This window comes from Theropithecus gelada, chromosome 7b (genome assembly GCF_003255815.1).
Source record: "Theropithecus gelada isolate Dixy chromosome 7b, Tgel_1.0, whole genome shotgun sequence".
NCBI classification, from domain to species: domain Eukaryota; kingdom Metazoa; phylum Chordata; class Mammalia; order Primates; family Cercopithecidae; genus Theropithecus; species Theropithecus gelada.
Genome location: NC_037675.1, coordinates 105,000,655 through 105,016,978, shown reverse-complemented (window position 1 = coordinate 105,016,978; position 16,324 = coordinate 105,000,655). Strand labels below are relative to the sequence as shown.

The following is a 16,324-nucleotide window of genomic DNA, read 5'->3' as shown; positions in this document are numbered from 1 at the left end:
AGCGCGATGGCTCACGTCTGTAATCCCAGCGTTTTGGGAGGCTGAGGAGGTCAGATACTTGAGATCAGGAGTTTGAGACCAGCCTGGCCAACAATGGTGAAATCCCGTCTCTACTAAAATTACCAAAAAAAAAATTAGCTGGGCGTGGTGCACACTTGTAATCCCAGCTACTCGGAAGGCTGAGGCAGGAGAATCATTTCAACCTGGGAGGTGGAGGTTGCAGTGAGCTGAGATCACGCCACTGCACTCCAGCCTTAGTGACAGAGGGAGACTCTATCTCAAAAAACAAAAACAAAGAAACCACAGCATTTGAAACAGAAAAGTAGAAACACCAATATCATGCGTATCCTTCCAAGTCTAATGGAGTTGTCTTAGGCAAATACCATGGAAGAAGGGGTCAATTCTAAAGCACTCTAAATCAATTTGCTAACTGTAAAAACACATACATACAAAACATCTTTTCTAGTCCAACTAATAGGTTCCACAAATAAAGACTTCAGAATTTCTGCAGAGAATTTACAATAAAAATTGGAGTAATTGCCTCAAGATTTAGGTTAGTAAGCTCTTGCTGGGTGACATCAGTCCCTTCCTCATAGTCAATAAGCGATCTTCACATATGTTTGCAAGTCAGATTCATCTAAGCAGGAAGGAATGTAAGTTGTATGAAGCAAAAACATTTTACCTTTTAGGTGACCAATTTATAAAAATTAAGAGTACAGTTATGGAAAGAGCCAAGCAGACTTTTTTCTAATAAAAATCTGAATTTCCTTTCATAGACCATACAATCAAATGATATTAGAATTGCAAAGAAGTATGGAATTCATCAAGTTTTTTTTTTTTTAAGCTTTAAAAACAGGATCAGAGAAGTTAAATGATAGCCAAAGTTGATTTTTACTTCGGTTTTAGTACATTTGAATTCAAAGTACCATTAGTATTTAAGCAACAGCAAAATATAAGCAACATTTATAAGAAACTTAGTAAGTCCTATCACTTACAAATGTAAACATCAGACTAAGCAAATCAAAGGAGACTTGAACTTTATTTAATAGTCTGTCCATCTTGACAACCTTGTATATGAATAAAACAAAATATAAAGGTTCTGAGAGAAATGAGGCTATAATTCCATTTCAGTGTAGACCTTGTGAGAATATAGAGTTAATTTAAAAGCAGTGAAGCACTGCTCCTGTCCTTCATCTAAATAAGGGGTTGGCAAATTATGGCCTCTAGTTACATCCGGCCCATCCCTGTTTTTGTAAATAAAGTTTTGTTGGAACACAGTCACGTTCATTCATTTGGTATTGTCTACAGCTGCTACTTTTTTTTTTTGAGATGGAGTCTCACTCTGTCACCCAGGCTGAAGTGCAATGGCGTGATCTTGGCTTACTACCACTTCGATCTCCCGGGTTCAAGTGATTCTCCTGCCTCAGCCTCCCCAGTAGCTAGGATTACAGGCTCCTGCCATCATGCCCGGCTAATGTTTGTGTTTTTGTAGAGACAGGGTTTCACTATGTTAACCAGGCTGGTCTGGAAGTCCTGACCTCAAGCGATCCATCCACCTTGGCCTCCCAAAGTACTGGGATTACAGGCATGAGCCGCAGCACCCAGCCTACGACTGCTTCTAAGCTACAACAGGAGAGTTAAATAGTTGCGACAGAGACAGTGTGGTCCACAAAGCCTAAAATGTTCACTATCGGGCCCTTTACAGAAGTTTGCTGATTCCCAGTCTAGATAATAGCACAATATAATGACTGCAAATCTGAGTTTTGGGGTCTGAGGCTATAAGACTCTGAGTCTATGGCAGGTCTCCTACTTGAAAGGCAATTCTGGGACCTGCCTGGGCAATACAGCGAGACCCCGTTCTCCACAATAAGTGGGGGGGGGGGAAAAAAAAAGAAAGGCAATTCTGGGCAAGTCATTTAATCTTCCCATGTCTCAGCTGTCTTATTTTTTTAGCAAAGGGGTATAACACAAGGTGGTTGTAAGATTTACATTAATGTTGGTAAAGTACTTATCTCAGTGTGTGGCATGGTCAATCAGTAACAGTAATTATTATCAATAAAGACAGGAGAGTTAAGTAACCTGTATGCTTAAAACCTGCTCATTAAAACCCATGTCTCTTTAAAAAGCAGAGTAAAAACAAAGCAAGAAGTAAAGTTACCAATTAACAGTTTGAGTTACACTTGGTCTTGGTTTATGTTAGACAAAGCTAATAATGAATTTTGGGGTTCTGACACTCTGCTTGCTAAAAACTCTGAAATGGTTTTAATTAATGTAATCACAGGCATTTTTGAAAGGCTCTAGATTTTTAAGGCTCAATTGTAAAAAGGGAAGGTTAAGTATAAGACTAATGCTCCCACTACAAAGCTAGGAATAGAACCAAGGTTGCCTCCAGCACAGTGCCTCAGGTATGAAAAGCACTTCATAAATTTTTGTTGAATACCCCTGCCATCCAACAGGCCGTATAAGCATTTATGGAGGCAAACACTTGTTTGCTTCAGGGTTTAAGTGAGACAAATTATCAAATTAACAAAGTAAAGACACATTAATTCATACCTGTCTAAATTTAGCTCTTGCTTCTTTTTCCTTCATCCTGCCATGTGCAACCAAATAGTCAAATACTTCACCTACGGGTGAGAGAAATAAAAGTAAGTAGAAATCCTACTTCTGAGCATTAATTTTCCCATAAATTGATAATGTTTCACTTTTAGCAATGCTCTAATTTTTAAATATAGATATAAAGTTAGCCAGAAATACGTGGAATTTGAACTAAGCTGGCTTTAAGTTTAACTACAGGCATTTAAATTCACCAACAAAATCTTTAAGCTGGAGAAAAGCCTTAAAATTAAATTCCCTATGCTTAAATTATAAAACTCTTATTTTAAAGAGCATTTTCAATAGGTTTTAATAAAAACTAAGCAATGAAAACAGAAAATTAAAATGGATGAAGTTATTTGTGTTAGAAGAGGACATCTTATTGCGGGATTATGACAAAGTATTTCCTGAATATATTCATTCATTCAACAAATATTTACTGAATGTCTATTAACTGCAAGGCACTGTTCTAGGTAGGCTCCGTGGAAATGCAGCAGTGAACACAAGATCCTTTTCCTCAGAGAGTTTACATTCTAGTTGGGGGAGGGGGCAATAAATGAATAAACATATAGTGTATAAGAGGACTGTAAGTGCTGTGGAGAAAAAGTAGGAGAAAGAGACAGACAAGCGAGCCTGTGCATGCATACACTTGTGTTTTGCTGACTACTTGAGGGTGTGGACAATGTAGTCATCTGGGGTAAGATTCTATAGTAGTAAGAGAAACAGCAAGAAGGCTGGAGAAATGTGAATGACGGGAAGAGGGTAGTTCATGAGGCTAGAAGAGTCCTGTAGGCTGTGGTGAGGACTCTGGCTCTACTATAAGTGAGACGAGAAGCAGAGATGAAATGACTGACCTCTTAAAAGGATCACTGGCTGCTAGCGGGGAAGAGGCTTCCAATGATGGGAAGGGACAGGAAGACTAATCGGGAGATCAGTACAATAATCAAACCAATCATGAAAGTGACGGGGACTAGAGTGGGAAGCGCAGTGGTGGTGAGAAGTGGGAGCTCAGGATACAACGAGGTGAAGCCAACAGAACTAGCTGATGCACACCTAGGTGGCAGTTTATACAATATTAATTCCTTGGGAAAGAAAGGTGACACTTCAAGGAATGTATTATTAGCACTGTCAAGTGCTTATCAAGGTAGAATAAAGAATCACCACCTCTGAAATCAATAGACAAGAATACTAATTTAGAAAATTAGATATAGGCCGGGTGCAGTGGCTCACGCCTGTAATCCCAGCACTTTGGGAGGCCGAGACGGGCGGATCACGAGGTCAGGAGATCGAGACCATCCTGGCTAACACCGTGAAACCCCGTCTCTACTAAAAAAATACAAAAAAATTAGCCGGGCGAGGTGGCAGGCGCCTGTAGTCCCAGCTACTGGGGAGGCTGAGGCAGGAGAATGGCGTGAACCTGGGAGGCGAAGCTTGCAGTGAGCCAAAATTGCACCACTGCATTCCAGCCTGGGCGACAGAGCAAGACTTTGTCTCAAAAAAAAAAAAAAAAAAAAAAAAAATTAGATATAAAGTATTTTCGGGAAAGAAACATCTTTATTTCACACAAAAAAGGAATACATCCACCAGCTTAGTGAAAATATTAAACTAAAATATTTTGATACTTGAAAGTCATTATGAATTACACTATTATCTCTGACTTTGAAACTCTTATTAACCCTAACTCTGAAAGAACAAATTTTACATAATGAATGGGCATCAATATTTTCATGTTATTACTTTTTTTTTTTTTTTTTGGAGACGGAGTCTTGCTCTGTAGCCCGGGCTGGAGTGCAGTGGCCGGATCTCAGCTCACTGCAAGCTCCGCCTCCCGGGTTTGCGCCATTCTCCTGCCTCAGCCTCCGGAGTAGCTGGGACTACAGGCGCCCGCCACCTCGCCCGGCTAGTTTTTTGTATTTTTAGTAGAGACGGGGTTTCACCGCGTTAGCCAGGATGGTCTCGATCTCCTGACCTCGTGATCCGCCCGTCTCGGCCTCCCAAAGTGCTGGGATTACAGGCTTGAGCCACCGCGCCCGGCCCATGTTATTACTTGATTGCTTAATGATCTTTTTTTTTTTGAGAGAGAGAAAGAGTTGTGCTGTCGCCCAGGCTGGAGTGCAGTGGCCCGATCTTGGCTCACTGCAACCTCTGCCTCCCATGTTCAAGCGATTCTCGTGCCTCAGCCTCCTGAGTAGCTGGGATTACAGGCGTGCATCACCACACCCGGCTAATTTTTGCATTTTTAGTAGAGATGGGGGTTTCATCACGTTGGCCAGGCTGGTCTCGAACTCCTGGCCTCAAATGATCCGCCCGTCTTGGCCTCCCAAAGTCCTGGGATTACAGGCATGAGCCACCATGCCCAGCCTGTATAATGATCTTTTAAAAGGCATTACACACTGTTGAGTTTACACAACACAATTCACTTAACTATGATGAATTATGAAGTTAAATGTCAGCTCAGTAAAGTGTCAGCATTTTCTATGCGAATGACCTTTCTATTTGCAGAAAAGCACACAATGTCAAAACAAGTGGTTAATAAGCAAAAACAACTAAACATGAGTGAATATCATATGGAAGAGTTTTTACTTTAAAAAAAGATTAAGCCCACCAACATTTGTAGAATAACACAGATAAAATCCAAGTCTGTCAATATAATTTTGACAGATTTTTTTCTAAATTTAAATTTAATATAAACCTCTTAAGAGATTCCTGGAACCATATGTCACACTCATAATTACTAAATTATAATTCAGGAGTTCAACTTTTAAACCAGGAATTCAATCTAGATCTTTTTTTCCTTATTAAAAATGTATTAACATTCAGGTTAAGCAGCTGAACTGAAAAACACTTAAGGCTATTTATTAGAGATAAAAGAAGCAAGAAGCAAAGAGTGGCTCTCCTGCCTGGGCAGGGAACAGGTGGCTGGATGGAAGGACACTGACAGGCCAGTTCAGAAAGCCTTTAGTTCTAGTTCAGGTCCTGAAACAAACTAGCTATGGACCCCTTGGCATAGAACAAACTTTCTGAGCTTTAGTTTCATCTGTAAAAATTAGACCATCGCCTTATAATTTCTACGATTATTTTCAATTCTAAAATTCTATGAGTCTACCAAATCAAAAGGCAGCAGGCTGGGGGGTGGGGGAGATGAAATGGTGGAATGGGTGGCCAATTTAATAAAACTTTTCACAATGTCAAACACATCAACAATAAAATATATGTCCTGGAAATTGTTTTAATAAACAACAAAACACTGTTAAAGAGGCCAGGTGCTGTGGCTCAAACCTGTAATTCCAGCAATCTGGGAGGCCAAGGCAGGTGGATCGCTTGAGGTCAGGAGTTCAAGACCAGCCTGGCCAATGTGGCAAAACCTCACCTCTACTTAAATTACAAAAATTAGCCGGGTGTGGCGTACGCCTGTAGTCCCAGCTACTCGGGAAGCTGAGGCACGAGAATCGCTTGAACCCAGGAAGCAGAGGTTGCAGTGAGCCGAGATGGCGCCACTGCACTCCAGCCTGGGCAACAGAGCGAGACCCTGTCGCAAACCAAACCAAACCAAACCAAACCAAACCCAAGGTAATACAGAACAATCACCTTGGATTAAATGATTAAATGCTGTTACAATGCTGCCAAGTGCACTGAGCCCTCAGAGGGGGTTCCTATGCTCACCGTGAAGCTCAGCTCAGCACATGTTACTTGCCAGGTCACATGGCCAATGAGGGCCACTGGCTGGATTCACTCCATGTCTGTCTTTTCCAGAGCCCATCCTCTTTCTACTAAACCTGGATGCTTCTCAGATGTTTTTGTCTTGCCCCTATAGGAGTAATCTCTGTGACCTGGGTAGCTAAAATAGATGGGAACAGAAAGCCATGACCGACCAACAAACTAGAAATGCTATCTGTCAGAGCACTAGGGATCCAGGCCCAGAGTGCCCACAGTGAGACTTCCCAGACTCCATTTCCTCAGGGGTAAAAAGCCCATCACTCACTGCGTGGCCACAGCATGGAGTCGCTGTGAAGGTCAAAGGAGATCTGGTAAGAGAAAGCACCTTGTACACTGTAGAGGCTGTACAACAAGAGGGCTATGAACATTACTCTGTGTTGTTTGCCCATAGAAAGTATTAGAACGCCATAAAGCTTTTTGGTCCTGAAATTAACCTTCCCCTCTTTCTACTACTCCTGAAGTTTTGAAAATCCCAATGAAATTCCCACACTAGACATATATAAAGTATAAAATACACAGCTAATAATGAATTAGGAGTATAACAAAGTGGCGTCAGAGGTATGCGCACTACAACTCATTGTTTTGCACAACAGGTTTACAATCTTTTTATTTTCAAAGGTAAACTCACTCAAATGAGACTATAATCCAACTTTCTATCTTCAGGTTTTGTAACACGGATCAAAGTGCTAATGATAAAACTACTACAGAGTTTAACAGAACGTGTACTCAGTAGTTTATAATTCATAAGTGCAGTCTAATTCTTATCTATTGAGTACCTGCTGTGTACCAGGCAGTGTGCTAGAGGCAGGGAACACAAAAAGATGAACAAGAAAGCTTCTGCTCTTCACAGACAATGAAACTCACGTGTGGTCCCCAAACTACAAACCCAGCCCAATCTCAACCATAAAATACAAATCATTATAAAAGATGGCAGCTATAAACATGCATTTGAGAAAATGTCTACATTTTTACAAAACTGTAGGCAAATAGTTACTAGTCATTAATCTTTATTTTAAGGAAACTCTAGTGATGTGTACTGTAACCATCACTTCTGGCCTTAGGGAAGACAGACACCAGCGACATGAAAATCTGGTAAAGAAAAGCATCTAAACCAGAGCAACCACAGTACACATCTGTTTCAAACAGACTAAGCATTCATACGTTTAAATAGCCACTCAAGATAAACAAAATGTGGAGCATGTGTCCCACACACACAATGGAGTATTATTCGGCCTTAAAAAGGAATGAAATTCTGACACATGCTATGGCATGGATGAACTTTGAGGACACTATGCTGCATCAATCAGCCAGACACAAAAAGACAAATCCTGTATAATTCTACTTGTATGAGGTTCCAAGAGTAGTCAAATTCATAGAGACAGAAAGGAGAATCGTTGCCAGGGACTGGGAGAAGGAGAAATGGAGAGTTAGTGTTTAATGGGTGTAGAGTTTCGTGTTGGAAAATGAAAACGTTCTGGACACAGGTGGTGGTGAGGACAATGTGAATGTGCTAATGCCACGGAACTGTACACCTGAAAATGATTATAATGATAATTTTAAGTGATGTATGTTTTACCACAAAAAATATCCAGGTATTTAGACATTATCAACTAACAACGCTAATAGTGAAACGCTTCATGGCAACCCCTAGAAGTGCTAAGAGTCTGCTTTTCTGACTCTCATCCTAGTGTATTATGGCTGTGGACATTAAATGAGACCTTAATGATGACCCATATGGGCAGTATGGTTGTGTATTTTTTTAAAAGGGAGAAAGAAAAAAACCCGATACATATATAAATGTTCTTACCTCCACTTGCATATTCCATGATTAGGTAGAGTGTTTTTTCAGTTTCAATGACTTCGAATAACTTCACTGGGGGAGAGGAGAGGATACAGAAGAAAAAGAGACAAACGTCTGTATGCACAAACCATGCACATATAAACTGTAACTATGAAAAGCAACCTCTTCCCTGTTAAAGATTTTAATAGCTGGCCCTCTAAAAAATGCTTTTAGGGAATTTTATCAAATATCACAACAACAGCAAAGAGACTATGAAAGCATGGAATTTCATAAAAACAAAGATTATTTCTGAGTGTTGTGTGACTTCCATATGTGCTCAGCAGTCCAGCAAGGTGCACCTAAGCTCACTTCCTCTGTCGTCCTCACTGTCCTTCAGCACGTCTGTGCTGGCTAGCTGCCCTCCCAGCACCCCAGGAAAAGTGGCCAGCCTGTAGCAAGTTCTACTCTGCTCCAACAAGTGCTTATGATATTAAAATCTAGTTGCTTATGATTATGGCTTTAAGGATGTAATTCTATTTGAGAACTTTATTGCTTGGGAAACTTATGACAACTTTCAAAGAACAAGGTTCCTTTGTTACTTTTCTGATGCCAAAGATGGAAAGAAGTAAGGGATTATACTGCAATTAATTGAGGGGGGGAAAAACGCTTTTTGATAAGAATAATTTTCAGTAGGTCAGGGTGATTTTCCTACAGCAGTATTTTGTTACAGATGGAAATATTTCTATTATTGCTAATTCATAAAACCTTAACACAATTAGAGATATATACATTTTTGGCTGGGTACGGTGGCTCATGCCTGTAATCCCAGCACTTTGGGAGGCTGACGCAGGTGGATCGCTTCTGCTGAGGAGTTGGACACCAGCCTGGGCAACACGGCAAAATCCCCTCTCTACAAAAAAATGCCAAAAATTAGCTGGGTGTGGTGGCATGCGCCTGTAGTCCCAGTTACTCCGGAGACTAAGGTGGGAGAATGGCCTGAGCCAGGGTGGTGGAGGTTGCAGTGACCTGAGATCATGCCACTGTACTCCAGCCTGGACAACAGAGCTAGACCCTGTCTCAAAAAAAAAGAAAAAAAAATACACACACACATTTTAAAAATGATACTGGAGTAAATCTCTGAAGTTATCAAATCACCATTGTGCATATCTACTTTATTTTGTTAATATTTACTTTAAAATTAAGTGTACCCAAAAATGGGGGAGGGTATGCTAGTGTTTTATATTTCAGGCAATTTTCTGAGGCTTTAATAGAGTATCAGGCTAAACAAAGTGCCTAACATAGCAGTCGGTAAATGTTTGAGGAACTGATGAATAAAGCTATCATACCATTCCCCAGACTCTGATACGTTCGGATTGTGAAGAAAAGCCACTTCAGAAAGTTAAGGTACATGTGTTGGTAAACTGCATAAAAATAAAACCCTTCTAATCTTCCAATGAAAATTTGAGTCTTCTGGGAAAACTATTTTAATGCAATAGGAATTTTTTTAAATTTCAATTTATTATCAAAGATATGTTAAGTTTTAAGTACAAAACTCTAATCACGTCACAATTTAAGTAATTAAAAGACAAAATAAATACGTTTATGTTAGCTAGTTCTAGGCAACAGTGATAAAGTTTTTTTGTTGGGGGTGGGAGGATGGGTGTAGGAATTTGAAATCTAGAGTTGGCTAGCTAGCCCCAAAGGATTGAAATGAAAATCAAGGAAACAAGATTTTCTTCCCACTATTATATTCCTTGTGATTTTTTTTCTTTAAATCCAACTATGAAGTTGTTCAGTGGTTTTTTTCTTCAATCATACTTATTGATTCTAAGTTTTTTTTCACATTTTAATTAATATCCCTGATACCAGGACGAAGGCTTGCTAGCATTTCTCTTAGTAGTATATGAAACAAGGAAACAAGGGCACCTTTAAAGTAATGGTGGCTTAGATCTGATGAACTAGGGCATACGCCTTTTGTTAAAAAAGCAGTTCTCTGTAAAAGCTTCTTTCTTCCTGTGGTGGTTCTGTGTTACTCTTCTATTCCTGTGCCTGATGCATTCTTGATAGGCTATCCTTGATACTAAACATCAACCCTTTCGTTTCCTAAAACTGATGTTGACAGTAAACTGATTATGGGCTGTCTCAAGAGTGATTTCATTCTTGAAATATTATTTTTAGATTGTATGAGCTATCACTATACAAAAAAGCAGTTATGTAATTTTTTTAAAGCCCTATTACAATGTATATGGGATCAAGAGTTTTCATTGGGATGTATACAGAGCAGGGTCAGTAGTAAGTCATTTGCTTATTCTCTTCTTGTTCCTACAATTGCTGTAAGGGTAGGACCATGTCCCTTCCTCATCTTTAAACACACCTACCAGCACCTGGCACAGAGTTGTGCACAAAGAGGACACAGAAAACACATCTTTGATTTATAAAATAATTCCTATCAGAATTCCATTAGATAGCAAGTATTCCATCTTTTAAATATGATTCCATATATAAGTATTTTCTTAGGACAAACAGCAAAAAGTATTGGACCTTTGAAATATTCTTTTTACAAATTTTAAAGTTTATTATTATTATTACTTTTTTTTTTCTTCTGTAGAGACTGGGTCTCGCTCTGTTGCTTAGGCTGGTCTTGAGCTCCTGACCCCGAGCAATCCTCCTGCCTTGGCTTCCCAAAGTGCTGGGATTACAGACATGAGCCACTGTGCCCAGACCCTTTGAAAATATTAATTCTGACTTCCTATAATTCCCTTCTATCTACTCATGTAATACAATTATATTTTCAATATACTTAAAAATTAGAAAATTACAATCAGATTACAGACGTTTCTACTACATTAAAGCTTTAAATTTAACGTTTAATACCTAAGCTTTTAACCTGTCTTCAGTAATTTCAAAAAGCTAAAACAAATGATCAACAACTTGTATATATATTTTACTAGAAGTGTACTCTACCATTTCTAGAATACGTGTTTAGCTTTATGACATAATTTGAAGAATGTATTTAGACCCAAAAGTATTTATAAAAGCAGAAAGTACCTATATTGGGATGATTTAAAATCTTCATTATTCTTACTTCTCTGAAGAGCTAAAAAAAAAAACAAACAAAACACATAATCCCCCCAACACAAGTTATTAAACATTATATTCCACTGTTGTAATATAAATTTAAATTTTTCTCTTAGATAACAGATTCATTGCTAATGTTTATTATTCCATATCTAAGACTAATATGAAAGTCCAGAATATCTCTGAAGTAGTTTATTAATAAACTATTACCAAATAGTATTCCCAAATGTTTCCATTTATTAAAAACAGCAGAGGTCTCAAAGGGGGATGGTAACACACTCTGAATTTTACAATGCTATCTTGAAAACATAAGATCAGACTTAGGTAGGAATAATTTCTGTGATTAAACTTAGTCTGATTCAGTATCTACCCAGGGCTCCCAACTCTGTGAATCAAAACCTGTATGGTTCCAGTGAAATACATCATGAGCATATTAAACTGATTAATTCCAAATAATTCTATTAGAAGACTATGAACAAAACCACCTTGGGAAATCCTCACTGGAGAATATAGGTAATTTAGCATGGAGGTTGTGGTGACTATTACATTAGTGACCCTCATAAGTCATGCCTTACAGGTTCACGTTTTGTGGAGTGCCCCTTTCATACTGACATTAGACCTGGCCATGTAACCTGCTTTGGCCAGTGGGACCTCAGCAAACTGAAGCAAGGAGAGGCTGGATAAAATGCTTGGGCATCATGGCTTGCTCTCTTGGAGCACTGTGAAGGAGCTGGTCTGGCCTCTTTGGGGATGAAGGGTAGTTATTTAAAGAGACAGACCCTCTGTTGTAACTGCATCCAGCCCCTGCCAACCCACCAGCTGAATTCAGCCACACAGGTGAACCCAGGTAAGACCTTAAGAAAAACCAGCTGAGCGTGGTGGCTCACGCCTGTAATCCCAGCACTTTGGAAGACCAAGGTGGGTGGATCACTTGAGCTCAGGCGTTTGAGACCAGCTGGGGCAACATGGTGAAACCCCGTCTCTACTAAAAATATAGAAATGAGCTGGGTGCAGTAGCATGTGTCTGTAGACCCAGCTACTCGGGAGGCTGAGGCAAGAGAATCACTTGAGCCTGGGAAGTGGAGGTTGCAGTGAGCTGATGGCACCACTGCATTCCAGCCTGGGTGACAAAGCGAGACCCTGTCTCAAACAAACAAACAAACAAACAAAAAACCGTCCAACCAAGACCAGCAGAGCTTCCTAGTCATTCCACAGAATAAGGAGAAATACTAAATTGCTGTTGTATAAATACATGTTGTGAATTCAGAGCAGGTTCTTATCATTATGGCCTGGGTTAATACAACCCCAAAAAACAACAGGATTTTAGAGACCATCCTATTCAACCCTCTTGCAAACAAGAGGAAATCAGGAAAAGAAAGAAAAAGATCTTCTAAGGTCCTGCTATCCTTCTGTGGGGAATGTGTCTGGAATCCGGTCTCCTAACACCCAGGATACTACAATCTTCAGGAGGCAAGAGCTGGGAAAAACCTTGGAAGAGGAGGAGCAGTGGCCTATGTGGAAAGGAAGCTAGTGAGAAATCACAGGACTCTCACCGTACTTCTCCTTGTCCACTGTGTCTAATCTAAAATTGAATGAGCAGCTAAGAGGAGATGGACATGGACCAGATTTTTTTAAAATTTATTTTTATTTTTTGAGACAGGGTCTCTCGCCCTGTTGCCCAGGTTGGAGTGTAGTGGTGTGATCACAGTTCACTGTAGCCTTGACCTCCTGGGCTCAATCAATCCTCCCCCTCAGCCTTCCAAAGTGCTAGGATCACAGGTGTGGGCCACCGTGCCCAGCTCACGGACAGGATTTGACATATAACCTTAAGCTCAGAATTTAAAAACAGGTAATCAGATAAATAACCTTTCCTATCTAAAATACTGTCTCATTTTTGAAGGGAGGAGCATTTTTATCTCCAACATAAATATCTCCCTTTGCTACTGTGGTAATTCCTACATTTTATGTTCTGAGATGAGAAGACAGTCACCCAAATTCCTGACAACCATTCAGGCCTGAGTTCTTTTTTAGCTCTCCTCTGTTAAACTAACACAGAAATCTTGTTTTCCAACCCATTATAGTTGAATTGGTAGCTAGAATTCCAATCTCCCAATTACTTCCCAACTGCTAACTTAGAACACCTCCTAGAGGTTGCAGTGAGCTGAGATCGCGCCACTGCACTCCAGCCTGGGTGACAGAGCAAGATTCCATATCAAAAAAAAAAAAAAAAAAGACAATGATCTCCACTTTGGATGCCATATTAATATAGCTCAGGATACTGCACTGAGAATGAAATTCTGAGCATGGCCATGGCATCCCTGCATCCTGCAGCTTCTGCATACCCCTTCAAAGGTATGTTCTAGTCACGCCAACTCCTTTTAGTTACTAGAACATACTAAGTTTGTCTGTTTGTTTATTTTTGAGATGGAGTCTTACTCTGATGCCTATGCTGGAATGCAGTGGTGCAATATCGGCTCGCTGCAACCTCCGCCTCCCAGGTTCAAGGGATTCTTCCGTCTCAGCCTCCTGAGTAGCTGGGATTGTAGGTCCCACTACATCTGGCTAATTTTTGTATTTTTAGCAGAGATAGGGTTTCATCATGTTGGCCAGGCTGGTCTCGAACTCCTGACCTCAGGTGATCTGTCCACCTTGGCCTCCAAAGTGCTGGGATTACAGGTGTGAGCCACCGCCCCTGGCCACAGAAGACACTAAATTCCTTTAAATGTCTTCTCTCTTTTCATCCTTTAAGTCCCAGGCAGATTCTCTGAAAACATACCTAAGTAGGTCTCCTTGTTTTTGCATAATAGCCATCTGTCCACTTCTTTCCTGGGATGTCTTTCAAGTTATGAAGACACATTTCTGTGCACCTGTTTATTATCCCTGTGTCACCCACAGGGAGCATGCCTGTCTCCTTTCACTACTGGTATACCTGAAACTAAGCCTGGCACACAACTGAAATGCATTTGTTTGATAAATGCCTGCATGAAAGCACTACCAACCAACAATTGTGGTTTGAGCCAGCCTCAGCATTCTAATGACCACACAGCTTTTAAATCCTCAGCAGCACAATGCTTGTTACAGAGCTGTCACAGTTCTGATGACAGGGGAGCAGGTCAAATGAAGGCAATGATTTTTAAGTCCCTACTAACAGTACAGTAGAAATGAAACAAAGTGAATTAGAGCCAAAAAGCAGGAAAAAGATAGACTATTATAGGAATTCAAAAGATTTGGCTTTAAGTTGCTAAGTTCTGGAGGAATTTGTTAGGCAGCAGTGGATAACTAATATTCTGCAGATACTATGTTAAAATGTGAGAACCCCTGAATTACAGCAGAGGTCATACCAGGGATGCAGCGTGAAAACAAAAAGGACAGGTAAATGGGACCAGATAGAGAGATGACTAGTACAAATTTAATTCTGTAGGCAAAAGAGCAGCCAAAGAACCCCAAGAGAGGTGGTGGCGGGTTATTAGCCCAAATAACTTTACGTATTCACCTCTCTACTGGAATTATGTATTAGGTAGACACTGGCAGGCAGCAAATGTGTAAATAAGCTTTATGCTAAGTTAAACAAGGAGGACAGGGAGGAAGCTGGAAGCTAACAGTTATCTAGTGCCTGCTGTGTCTGAAGCATAGAGCCAGATGCTTCACATCTACAGTCTTATCTAAGCTTAATTTTCACAACTCTATCAGCTGACTATGATCATCTCCAATATACAGAGAAAGACGCCTGAGACAGGTTAGGAAACTTGTCCAAAGACTCAGCTAATATATGCTGAAGTCAGGATTCTCACTTTGGGTTGCCTGACTCCAAAGCCTACGCTCATCTCGGGATTCCACACTGCTACCTTAGAAATTTAACTAAAAAAAAATCAACAAATTATAAGCTGCTGATATAGAAAAGTCCAGAGCAACAGGTGGGTACGGGCACAGAGCTTTTTACGAAGTTGACAATCTGCATACAAGTGAGATAAAAATGCCAGAGACTTCATAATCTCTGAATCTGATGACCAAAGATAGTTAAATTTGGATAGGAATAATTTACTGAAAGGCAAATGTGAACTTTAAGGAAAGTCCCTCTAAGGACTATACGAGAAAATTTTTAAAGTTTTGTAATGTAAAAGGCCATTTAAATAAGAGAAACTCACCTTATTTCTACTTTTTTTTTTTTTTTTTTTGAGACGGAGCCTTGCTCTGTCGCCCAGGCTGGAGTGCAGTGGCGCCATCTCGGCTCACTGCAAGCTCCGCCTCCCAGGTTCATGCCATTCTCCTGCCTCAGCCTCCTGAGTAGCTGGGACTAAAGGCACCCGCCACCACGCCCAGCTAATTTTTGTATTTTTAGTAGAGATGGGGTTTCACCGTGTTAGGCAGACTGGTCTCGATCTCCTGACCTCATGATCTGCCCTCCTCGGCCTCCCAAAGTGCTAGGATTACAGGCGTGAGCCACCGCCCGGTCTATTTCTACTATCTTAATACAACTTATTTCTCCACCTTCCCTTTTCAATCTTAAATAGATGTTAGTTGGGGAAAAAAATCAAATTACATAGAAACATATAAATTGAAAGAATTCTCTCCTTACTGATCAATCTATATCCTCCACACATTTTCATATCTATACATCCTCTATGGAACTGGTACACAAGAGGAGAATAAACACCTCTGAAGACAAAGATTTGAAATCCTGGCAATGGGGATATCAAGGACACTAAATCTATATATAGTATCAGAGCAGTAAAGAAACATGTCCCAATAGCCAGGACCTGGGGGTTGTCAAGTATTACCATTTGACAAGTAGAAAAAGAGAGAGAGAGAGACAGAGAATTTTAGTCTCTAGTTAAAAAAAAAAAAAAGAGGCCGGGCGCGGTGGCTCAAGCCTGTAATCCCAGCACTTTGGGAGGCCGAGGCGGGTGGATCACGAGGTCAGGAGATCGAGACTATCCTGGCTAACATGGTGAAACCCCGTCTCTACTAAAAATACAAAATACAAAAAACTAGCCGGGCGTGGTGGCGGGCGCCTGTAGTCTCAGCTACTTGGGAGGCTGAGGCAGGAGAATGGCGTGAACCCGGGAGGCGGAGCTTGCAGTGAGCCGAGATCACGCCACTGCACTCCAGCCTGGGAGCACAGCGAGACTCCGTCTCAAAAAAAAAAAAAAAAAAAAA

At 40.4% G+C, this 16,324-nt stretch overlaps 1 protein-coding gene across 1 annotated transcript in view; it reads right to left on the bottom strand.

Moving 5' to 3' along the window:
- The window catches only part of MARK3 (microtubule affinity regulating kinase 3), a 122,429-nt gene that overhangs the window by 50,841 nt on the left and 55,264 nt on the right, over positions 1–16,324 (bottom strand). Inside the window, exons 3-5 of the mRNA XM_025391469.1 lie at positions 11,138–11,186; positions 8,117–8,182; positions 2,554–2,624 (exon numbers count right to left, since the gene is read on the bottom strand). Of these exons, the coding sequence (XP_025247254.1) occupies positions 2,554–2,624; positions 8,117–8,182; positions 11,138–11,186 (186 nt within the window). The remainder of the gene's footprint in view (positions 1–2,553; positions 2,625–8,116; positions 8,183–11,137; positions 11,187–16,324) is intronic.